This window comes from Anopheles marshallii, chromosome 2 (assembly GCF_943734725.1).
Source record: "Anopheles marshallii chromosome 2, idAnoMarsDA_429_01, whole genome shotgun sequence".
Taxonomy (NCBI): Eukaryota; Metazoa; Arthropoda; class Insecta; order Diptera; family Culicidae; genus Anopheles; species Anopheles marshallii.
The window spans coordinates 86291065-86303316 of record NC_071326.1 but is presented as its reverse complement, the minus strand read 5'-3'; the positions used below and the strand labels follow the sequence as shown (position 1 = coordinate 86303316).

The 12252-nt window shown below is 41.7% G+C and overlaps 2 protein-coding genes across 2 annotated transcripts; both read right to left on the bottom strand.

Moving 5' to 3' along the window:
* Positions 1–4261: 4261 nt before the first annotated feature.
* On the bottom strand, positions 4262–6000 carry LOC128707198 (protein germ cell-less). Its single transcript, XM_053802148.1, has 3 exons — positions 5864–6000; positions 5410–5782; positions 4262–5335 (listed from the first exon to the last, which is right to left on the bottom strand). The coding sequence occupies exons 1-3, from the start codon at positions 5998–6000 to the stop codon at positions 4262–4264; spliced, it is 1584 nt and encodes a 527-aa protein (XP_053658123.1).
* Positions 6001–10492: 4492 nt separating this feature from the next.
* On the bottom strand, positions 10493–11059 carry LOC128709422 (60S ribosomal protein L27). The gene is made up of 2 exons (XM_053804416.1): positions 10841–11059; positions 10493–10772 (listed from the first exon to the last, which is right to left on the bottom strand). Exons 1-2 carry the CDS (start codon positions 11057–11059, stop codon positions 10581–10583), a joined length of 411 nt encoding a protein of 136 aa, XP_053660391.1. The 3' UTR covers positions 10493–10580.
* Positions 11060–12252: the final 1193 nt, after the last annotated feature.

The following is a 12252-nucleotide window of genomic DNA, read 5'->3' as shown; positions in this document are numbered from 1 at the left end:
TTGCGTCTACCGGGAATTAACTAGTTTTTCTTTTAGCTCCACGATAAAACAGCATTGTTTTTAGTCATTTAAGCTGGGGAAAAGGCGTACTTTAGTGTGTAAGACTTGGGTAGACAAACAAAAGCAAATGTCTAGCAAAAGCGACCGGAGATCAAATCGGCACTGTTTTCTTCTCCCCTCGTATAGGTAGTCTTTTCGGCTTCATCATCATCATCATCATCCGAAGGAAATACCCGATCCATCCCCTCGTTTTTGGTGGTGTTTCAATAAAAGAAACATACACGTTCGGATAATGAGGCGATACATTAGGATCGAGTTTCGTTTTTTTTTATTGTATTAGTAAGGCTAGCGAGATAAGAACAAGCACTGTGCGTCGCGCAGGGAAGAAGCAGCAGAGCTGGAGAGCTGAAATTGTATGTAAAATGTAGTGGTTAAATAATTTTACCCTTTTCTTCTGTAAATATCAAACAACGTCGCATGTGGTAGTGGCACTTGCACTCGGTCTCTTAACACAGGGTTTCCTTTCCCTCGTTTTGTGAAAGAGCATTGCCAGTGTATGTTTTGTTTTGTTTTATAAACGTATAGCGTATAAGCTTTTCTGTCCCATTTTATTTTACCGCTGCTTGTGTGATGAAGACGAAGCTAGTAATCCCAATTACCAACTCGTATTATACACTATGGCAAGTGCGATCAATAAAAACCACGCAACATTCCGTTCAAAAATCAAATGTAAATGAAGCAAGGCAAAGTGCAACGATGAGAAAACGGAATTGAAATGGTGGAAGAGAAAACGGCGAAACACAAACGCATGTTGTGAAAGGAAAACGAACGAGTGGGGAAGAGCAAATGTAATTCTAAATGTATACAAGCTTAAATATATGATAACTGTGTACGTGTAACAGCTATGCTAAAGCAACGGAACAGCATAGGGCAACATTGACCAATGGTTTAACTGCAGTATCCATTTTTGTTGTTGTAGTAACTTGCTTTGTTGCCAACTAAAACTACAAACCACTGATTTCCATTTGCGCCTCATCTTGCAAGTTGAAGAATGTGTCAATTTTAAAAAAGCTTTCCATTTTTTCCCAGTGCAAACACACAGTGGGATTGATGGATTGTACAATGTTTTATTTATTATATGATTACACGATAGTATACAGCATTGTATACATTTATGCTTTAGTTTTATCTCAATAAAGCGCAAACTCATTTCTCTTCACGCTGTGTTTTAGATGTTGGGTTTAAAAATACAAACATAAACTTTATGCAATAAACAGTAAACTTTATAATCCCACCAGAAAAGTGAATCTTTTCTGCAATAAAAATGCACATTGTTCTGCCCACAAACGAACCAATGAAGAAAACAAAAAGAAACAAAATAGGAATCACGCAAAAATCAAACAAGTAGAATGGAATTGGATTGGGGAAAAGTACAAATTGTTCATGTAGTAAACGGAAAAACAATTTCCCTTCAATATGGTACATACAGACGAGGAAAAAAAACAAGTAAACTTCAGAAAAAAAGGACTGACAACTTTAGAACAGAACCATAATTGAGTCAATATGTGTAACAAAGCAAACAAAAACAAACTCGTTGCTAAAAAAAAAAAAACAAAACAAGACAAATGCCTTGCGTGTGTGTGATCAATATATTGCCGTGTACTTCTACAACAAGAAAGAAAATTAAAACACAAAAGTGTTAAATTGTAACTCCAAAGCCCATTTGAGCCGATGCAACTAAACAAGCTAATTTCCCATTTGAAAACAAAATAGATTAAAAGAAGAAATGCAAAACATAACACAAGAAATAAGTGTCCAATAAATGTCAGCAGACAACAGATAAGCTAAACACATGAGATCGCGTACTATCAATCACATCGTCTCGAACTGGGGTTTCATTTAAGGAACTACACAAAGACAACGGGATTTGAAAAAGGAAGGAGCAATTGAGTGAACGAAGACGTGATTAGTAATTGTTCTGTTTGTTTTCCCACATTCCTGTACAATTTGGAGAGAGAAAGAGAGAAAGGATCAAACATTTCAAACAAAAAAAAACACGAAATCGTTGCCTTCGGTTGCTATGTTGCTTGGTAATGATGTATTATGCTGCTTGTTATTGCTTTTCAATCGCTAGATGGTGTCCAAAATTCGAAGCAAGCGATGTGTATAAGCGTTTACTAGCGTGTAAGAAAACAGGGCACCAGGAAAACCCTGCAATCTGCGTGTATCGATCGATAAGAAACGGAATAATGAGAAACGAAACAAAAACCGATTAAAAGAAAGTGAACAACTATTCACTGATAAGCAAACAAATGGACAAGAAAACGTGCAATTTGAAAAAAATGAACAAAACAATTCAGCAGTGGTGCTAGAGGATCGGATGCAGAAAAGGGAATGATGAAGAAAAACGCCCTCCAACCACCACCAAGTGTGTATTAAAAAGTTTTGAGCCTATGAAAAAGAGATTTCTTTCCAATTTGCACTTAAGCAGTTTCCTTTTGCCAGTTCATAGCATGTGTTCAAAGTGCGTCGGGAAAGGGATAGAAAAAAAACACACACACACACACACAATTGCCGTTTAGAGTTACGAAACTACAAACATTACAAAACAACAATTTACAAGAAGAAAATAAAGGGAAACGAAACAATAAATAAACAGCCGGAGTTCGGAGGGTGAGGAAGTGGATGGCTTTAGCAAATGTCCCTTAAAATGGAATTTCGCGAATGCAAACTATTTTTATAATCGTATTACAAATGCAATGCAAAAGGGAGAATATAAAACATCTTAAAATACACCTATAGCACACACCATACACCGTAGCGAATGCAAAAAGAAAAGCGCGAAAACATAACAAACTACCAAATAGATGTGTAAAAACAGAACCACAGAACATAAATCATCCCTCGGATCGTTTGTCGACGGCGCGCGTAAGTTTTTTTTTGTGCTAGAAGAAGAAAGCAAAACATACGGAAGAACCAAAATCGGTTACATGTGGCAAAAAAGATACAAATTGTCGAAATAAAATTGAGAATGAAAGAAAACTCATTGTTTCATTGAGATGGTAAAAAAAAGATAAATGTTGATGTCGGGATTACATTTTCATGATGGAGCCGTTCCTTTAAATAACGTCGCAAACATTTAAATTGAACAATAAACACCTTTTTGCATACCATTCAGGCGTATAAGTAATGCGAATTGCATACTGTCATACCGCGTAGCAAACAGTAGCACAGCATTCGTTCCGCTTTCATTAGAGAGATGGCGCTGAGAGTATAGCAGTTAACTAACAACGATGCTAACTAACTTTAACTATTTAGAACGAAATTTAGAGTACAATTGCTTAATCTGATGTACTTATTTTGTTCTTTCCGTTAAAATACCTCATCTAAACTTCGGAATCTGCACTTAAACAAACTATATCAGAGCTTTATTTCACGGCTGATGAACAGCATACACGGATGTTGTAGGATGGATGAAGGCGTTGGTTTTTTCTTTCCGGTAACAGTTCACTATCGTCTATCACTTATGAATAGATGCAGAGCTTTGCGCACCAGGATGTGTTTATATGCACTCGTTAATAACACACACGTTCAATGTTAAATATGTTTTGCCCTTTTACATTCTCATTAACAATCCTTAATAACTTAATACTTTACCTAAAGTAATCTTCCGTAAAAATAAGAAAAGGAAAAACCTCTTGTTAAGTGGGAAGTGGGTAAACATCGAAAACGTTACGAAATGTACGATTGTTAATAAATTGCACCCGACGCAGCTACGGTATGGATATTTATCTTTCTTGATTGTTAATAGTATTGCTACTACAAAATGGTAGCACATTCATCATACCACTCGCATTTAATAAGACACCACCTTACTAACACCTGTGCAGTAATAGTCGCAGTTCAGCTTACGCTCTACATTAATTTCTCTCTCTCTCACTCGAGTATATGATAAACAAATTCATCAAGTTAATTATTTTGCCTTGCTCGGTTACTTCATATTGTGCAAGATTAGAATTCAATATTTATACAGTAAAACCTAAACAACAACAAAAAAGTTCATAAAGGAAACATCGAATCTAGCACCGATGAAGTATCAGCGCGATTCTAATGGCACGTTCTGTGTGTGCCACAATCTTGGACCTGCTTTTGTGCCTCACGATCATCACAATAATCAACTGCCTAAGTACACTTACGCTCTTCCTTGGTGCGATTAGCAACCGTTCGAGGTATTACCGCGTCATCGCACCAGCACCTGCAATCAGGACTCGTTTGCGAGCATTCGATTCGACGATGAGCTACCACCGTCCAGTGATTCTACCGTGCCAGTACTGTTGCTAGCATGAAGGGCAGGATGAGGCGATCTGGCATTATCCGGTGCATTAGATGCCGGATCGTCCTGTTCCTTCGCTACCGTGACATTTTTTCTCGCCGCTAACACTTCCTCCGGCGGTGCGACCAGCATCATGTTCACCGAGACCAGCAACGGAAACGATAGCTCCCGATCGAACACAACCAGCTGCGTTTCTTCGTTTTTCTCCAACGATATCGAAAGGATCGGTGACGTTTGCTGGTGTTTGATTTGGCGCAGCTCGTTCAGCGAAGCAAGCGAAACGCGCACCAAAAACTGGCGCGTCACCCGTAAGCTGAGCAAACGTTCGTGTTCCGTTCGGTGGTGTCGGCGAATGCGTAACGATCGCGTATCGGACGACAGTAGCAAATCGAGCCCAAAGTGGAACCCGGTCCAGCGCCACTTGTGCAGCACGTTTTCGTTCAGTATGCGACCGCAACGGATGCACGACGCGAGGAAGACACGATCATCACATTCGATCACTTTGTCAAGCGATTGATCGATTGTCAATACACTGTTCCACTGTTGCACCAGCGGTTTATGTAGCCATTCCTCCGGAATGATGTTGTCCTGCCGCAAGACCCGAATATCAACGTGATGGTTCAGAAGGTTCTGGAGCCTTAGTGCACGGAAGACACGCTCGTAGGGTACACCTTCGGGTGTACTAAGAAATGGTACGGTGCTGGTACGCTCGGAGAAATATCGTTCCTTTGGATGTTCCACACCATCCGAGGGTGACTCGTTGGGGAACAGTTTTAAAGCCATCCAGTAACGGAGTAACGTGTAGACGGTGAATTCCGTTTGCACCACGTACAGATCAGCACTGGATACGAGCTGTTCCATCAGTTCGAAGCTGATCAATCGCAACCACTTCGGTGCGCGATGATAGAAGCTAAGCAGATTCACCAGCAACCATCCAAAGGTGGACTGCTTCACCATCTTCACACCGTACTCGCACGCTGCTTCGTAGTAAAGGACGGCCGTCTGCAAAACAAAATCAAACCCATGCTCATATATAGAACGTTTACGCCAAATAGAACACGCTATAATCCTTATACCTCAGCATTCGTTGTTTCCACCATTACCTCCGCACAGCGGTCGATGAGACTGTCCAGCTGGAAGAGTGTGGCCGTTGCAAGGGTTGAAACAATCTCCTTTGGATCCAGCACCACCTCATCCATATACAATGACCCGAACACCGAATAAAGCGACACGACCGTAATCTTCGGATCAATGATTTCTATATGCACGTAGTCCTCGTCCGCTTCGCGCCACGATCCATTAAACATGCTCGCAAAGTACGGACTCTGGCTGAGATAGACCTTGTGCAGGTGCCACTGTTTACCGAGCGCGTGCACCGTAACGTCCGAGTTTCGTTCCTCCTTAAACAGTGCCTGATAGATGTACTTCGCGGTAGAGACTAACTTCTTCCTGTGCGCGCGAGAATGAGAATGAGGAATCAATTTACAGTACGCCACATGAGCAGGATTGGGAGCATGGCGCATCACTTACCTTTTCGGTGTTTGCAGTGATTTATCTAGCAGATCACTTCCATCACCACTTTCGTCAGTGTTTTCGTCTTCACGTTTACGCTTGCGGCCACGCACCGATTGCGACACGCTGCTCAGCTTATTCATCACGTTGCCCATCGTGTTTTGGGGCTCTTTCTGCCTGTGTGTGTGTATGTGTTGCTTAAGAGTTTATAAACTTCTACTTTGCCGTTTTGGAATGATCACTCCAATCTTGGGGCGTAACGATTCAGTCCTTCTGTGTAAGTTTCATTTCAAAATGCCACCAACCCGTTCTTTCAGCAGGGGATGTGTTAATTGGGGCACCATCCGCTGTTCTTTGCCCGCAGTGCCTGGAAGGGAAAAATTGGAAAGAAAAATGTGTTAAAAAGTGCAGAAACGACCAACTCCAATACGAGCAGGAGAATAAGCAAAAAAAAAACTGGAAAAAGTCCAGTGGTGCACGTTAATAGTTTTGGTCAATAAATATGCACCATTTTGCATAGAAGATAGTGGGGTACATGTGTAATTAGCTGCCATTACCATTAGAATGCACAAGCAGGGTGGTCAACCAGATATCCGTTCACATTGGGAAAAACTTTATTCCAGGCGCACAAAACACACTAATAAAGAATATCTACTCTGCACAGAGAGACAAACAAACAAACAATACTGAAGTTGGACGATGAGTGTGCACCAGAGCAGCACATTCACTTCCGTCGAGGAAACGACTGGTAACGGCAAGTGCTAAAAATAAGTCTACCATCGTCTGCATGTTGCTTCGATAGCATATGGATCGCACGGATCAACTTCACTGCGCCTTTTTCTCGCTTTGCTTCTGGAGACATTTCAACATCTCCATGGTGTCTTCGTTGCTATGGTGTCACTTTAGCAAACCACCCCATAACACATGGGGCACACGATGAAGCATGATATTTGAATGCCAAAGAGGACGAGTTTTAAAGCACTTTTATGGTGGCGTTGTTAGCGAACTGGAGAACTCACCGTTTGGGAAAAGAATTTGCTGAAAAAAGTATTCGAAGGAATGTAGAAATTCAAATTTTGCTGATGAGGGCTAAGACACTAAGCAGCAATCTGTAGAATTATTCAAACAATCACAGTATGCTGGTGGGTAGTGATGGGAAATCTGGAGCGGATTCTTGAACGCAAAGCTGGAAACCCAAACTCGAAGAGAGTCGACTCTGAATTCGACGATGGATTTTTTGCATTTAGCCGAAAGAAGGACGTTCGCCTTAAATAAAGTTTGTCTAAGTTTCTATCGGATGTTTTCGTCATTTTTAATATGCTTATGAGAGTCGAAGAGTTTTCATCAACAGTTTCCATAGGAGTTTCCCTCGGCTTTCCAGAAAAAATAGCCAATCCAATAGTTTTTTTGGATTAGATAAAATTGAATATACCCATCCCTACAGGAGAGTAACGTGATGATCAACGTACACTTCAAGACGTGAATCGAATTATTAAACCATTTGGGATAATTAACATAATCAAACACTTTTCTTCTTGCGGTTCGTGCTTTCTACTTCCATTCCACTGGTGATGTCACTATACCAAACACTTCTGTAGTCAATATCCAATTCACCAGAAAAAGTGTCCCTCCTATTCCCCCACGGCAGTAGAGTTGTTTGCTCGGAACGGGATGTGATGTCATCTAACACGTACGCGTTGTTTAGTGACTAAATATCTGGACAGCCCTTTCAACATTTACTAACCGTATGTGCAAGAAATTGATACCGATTAGTCGGTAGCATCCGATCCAACCGTCATCGGTTGGACAAATAAACTGCCCGCGCAAGAAAACTTCGCGTGAGCAGCAGCTGGGCATACACCCCAAACAGCTTAAAGCATAACAACAACACAATGCCAAAATACACAACATACCTAGCATACATTTATGTTGCCTTTAAACGCACACGTGTGGTGACGACCTCGACCCAACTTTCAAACTACCCTCTCCCGCTGGGCCAGTTCTGTACGTTCAATCCATTTTGGGAACGTTTTGAAGGGGGTTTGTTGGTGAATGGTTGTTGCTGCCATTTAACACCAACACAAACGCATCTTCTGCCTCAGCTTCACAGCATAGATCAGCTGAGACTGAGCCAAGCGGCTTGTGTTTGGGGTGGGAAAAGGTAAACCTCATTGTGCAATTCGGCTTAGCCCGTGTCGGCTAAACTACAGTGGATAAAATGATTCCAACCCCAATGAATGACACCATCCACGACCAAACAAATACTATCGAGTGGCGGGCGTCTGATCTTCGCAAGCTGCGATCGTGATGTCATCGCGCCTGTGTGGGTGTACCGGAACGCATTGGAGGGAGAGATGCGATTTTATTTACACTCAAACCTGCGGGACAGGAAAGCGGCCGCCGCATGATGGCATCATCCACTGCCCGGCGCAGTTTTTGGATGGATTGGAGGTACGCGCTGCCATGGACAATGACGCCCGACGAGCGTGATGATTAAATAACGCATTGGAGAGCTCAAGTATGCAGCGCTTATGGAATGATTCTACACACTCCGGATACTGAGGAATGATTGTAAATGCTTGCGTCGTTGTAGTAATCATTGTTGGACGACTTGAAATGGCACTGAATCCAATTCATTACAATTCCCAGCACGGCAATAAGAAAACGATCGATTGACGCGCCTACTGTATGAGTCAAGGGGGATGCACTTTTGACGAGCGTTGTTAGGGGCAACGGCAACGGTTTGTAAATTTTGGAGAAAAGCTAAAAATAGAACAACCGAATAGTGATGAACAAATAGGACAACTATTTTAAGCGCATAAACATCTGCTTTCAATTGCACCGATTGTCCCGATTGATGGTTGTAAAAAGGTGGGCGTTCACGGTCTCCATTTTTCTCCTTTTTTGTAATGGAAACCAAACAATCACCTATTACAGAGGAAACCTGCACATTATGTTGACTTCATTCAAACCCATCCGTGGGATGTGAGGTCTTTTCCGATTTCGTCTTACCAGGACGGGCAATTTGCGCAACCACGGTTTGTTGTCAGGCTAGTTAGCAATGAGCTTATTGCCATTACCGATTCAAATCCTTTGGATGAAGGTTTCACATTCCTTATCTGTCCGCTATATGTCACAGATGGTGTGCGGTTGGCGAAGCCGTCAGAACGATAGCAAAACGAGATCGTACGATCACGTTCCAATGGTCAATACACACACATTCTCGATGAACATTTTCCTCAAAGCTTATCGAAGTAAAAAAAAAAGAAATCTTCTTTTGCACAAAACGTAAACTATCTCCAATCTGTTGTGTCCCATCCACACGAGCAAACGGATTTGTTTTCTATTTTTCCGTTCTAATAATAAATTGTGTTACTATGAGATGATGTACACTGAGTTTTCTCGCACTTTAACTTACTTTTATCCTATTTTTCTTATACTGGGTTCGGTTTGTCGAACACCACAGACTTTTTCTTTTGTGAAAACTTAAGCGATTGGACGTCTTCTCATTTTTCACAGCAATATAGATGTGCCGTATCGATTGCACTATTCCTTTTACTTCCTGCACTCGCGTTGTGACATCATGTTTGTTTACCTAGTGCACGAACCGACGGAAATTACGTCTTATTTTCCTTCTCGTCCGCGTCCACCACGCACTTCCCACTACGTATGAAACTCGGCACGGGAAAAGCGCACAAGCCGACGTCTGTACCAGCTTTGTTCCGTTTCGCAAATGGGTATCAAAACAAAAGAGACACACACACCATGTGGAAACCAGCTGGACATGCTAGGTGACAATCGAGTGACGTTTGGTACAACAAATGTTTTGCTTTGTTTTGTGAATTATTGGTTAGGTTTTTGGATCAAAGCTTGAAGCCGTTATGGTGTATTTTTTTCTGATAATTATCCTGAAAAAACCTATGCAATAGATATGTGAAATTGATTGTTTTGTATAAATAGACCTATTTATAACTTTCCTACCAAAAGTATTCCTTACCAAAAGCAGCAAAATGGAAATTTTAATTCCAAATTTTTGCTTCCGATGTAAATTTCATCATTTCTTAATGCAATAGAGACTTTTGAAGAAATACCCTATTGAACCGTCCCAAACATTTAGTTTTTTGACTTCAATCAAGATATTGCCACGTTTGTTTTTTTCCGTAGCAGCATTTCCGTAGATATACTTTACCTTGCGTCTTCCTTGCGATAACTGTAAAGAGACTGTAAAATAATAACTAGCTAGCTAAAAATGCTTTCTCACAATATTGCTTTCCCAATTACTGCACAAACACGCGAATACTGATTCCTTTTTCCAAGTAGATTACACGAATTTATTCTGTATCTAAACGAGTTGATCCTTCCGACCGACGGAGCAGAAACTGAGGAATGTTGTTCTTCCAGTCCGCTACCGTTTCCGTTCTGGCATGACGATGCGCATACCCGCGCTACAATTAGGATGTGTAGCATCGCTGAAATGCTCGATGTTTTCTTGTTGTGTGTGGCACAACATGCGATCGCTTTCCTTAACACAGAAACACACACTACACAACTCGGATGTTCTCCTGATCGCATACGGTACCTCACACACACGTCACAGTGGCCGCGGTCGAAAATCACACACCGCGCGCAGATCGAATGTATAAACTCGTACTACCCTACTTCTTATCATTCGCCCACCCAGTTCCACATCACTGCCGAGAGCGGTTGTGTGTCGGAGTCTTTGTAAAGTAGTTGCTTAGAAACGGAGCTTCTGGAAGAACCACTTGTTCTTGCCGGTCTTGTGTCGCTCCTCGAACTTGCAACGGATCTGGTTGCGAGCCTTCTTCCGCTTGGCCGGATCCTTCATGTCGGCAGCGGTGTATTTGCTATCCAGGCTCACGTCCGGCACGCTGTAACGCGTCGGCATCAGATGGTTGTAGTTGAGCATCTACAAGCAAATAGGAACATAATCATTTCATTGTTGCTCTCGTTTGTTTTCTTCGTTGTCTTGCTTACCTTGATGAATGGCTTGATCTTGCAACGCTTGTGGATACGATCCTTGCTCATCGTTCGCGTCACGCGCCGTGGGTAGCGGTCGATGCCGGCAACCAGAGCCTGGCCGAACTGCTTGTCCGACGTACCGTCATCGAACGTCTTCATGATGATTGCCTTGCGACCGGCGTACCGTCCACCAAGGACGAGTACCACCTTTCCAGTTTTCATAATCTTACCCATAATGGCCTGTTAGAGAACGGGTCGTGAAAATTAAAACGTTAATAATTGGCCGTCAAACACACGTCGTCGCACATTGCAAAAACCGAGTGTAAAGGAAACTAAACACCGAATGGTACACGCGATTGCCGACGACACACACGAGTGTCACCACAAACAACCCTCAACAACACCGTACGCAACCTTTCTACACTCCTTTTTCACGTACAAATTACCCAAATATTATGATTTCTGGGTAGATTCTAACGCATCGAACCGTTCGCTATCATATTCCCTTCATTTCCACTCGATTTTACTGTGCTTTGCAGCGTTTTGGATGCCGATTTTACTTACTTAGTGAAATGCGTTTCACTGGCACTGATGGCCGACCGGAAAAAGAACCTGAAAGAGACGGCACGCGTTGACGTTTATGTTTGCCATTTTCGCCCGGAAATTACGATTTCGCCCGTAACTGACAAGCCATTTGACAGGTCGGCTGCTTGATTGCATTCAATCTGTATAACAGTGCTTTTGGGAGGGATATTTCATTCGATTTTGAAAAAATATATCCCAATACCCCTCGCAACCATACGAAATGAGCTTAACGGAGCCAGCACATTTATTGTTCCCAAAAACGAATTAAAACACGATTTTTCTCAACTGCAGAGCAACAGAGAAATAATGGTTGCGAAGGAAAACTCGGCATCAGTTAGTTCCTGTAAAATCTCCTAGGTTTGGTCGTGTCTTGTTACCAGATAGAGAAACTAATGTATAAATGATTAGAATATATACCTCATGAAAATACCGGTTTTAATAAAAATACAGTACTACCAGGACGGTCTTCAAACCACTGGCTTTTCATTTTTAGGCAGAGTTTATATTGCAAATGATGACATTTTACATTATCCAATAACAGTAGAGCTATGGCCAACATCATGAAACGTTATCTAAAACTGCGTCTTACAATATATACATGTTCTTTATTTTAGTTTGAAATTATTGGGACGAATTCAATCAGTTCAGATATATGATGCACATCACAATTCATAAATTGAAGCTGAAAGCGTCAGTATTGCATGTTTGGTTATACAACTTTTTACTCTAGCCCATGCTTTGGGTGACTAATAGCCACACTCAGGTGTATCAGGCGCTTTATTGATCAACACCATAACAGGCGTGAAACTTAGAAATTAACAAGGAATTATGGGTTCCGCAAG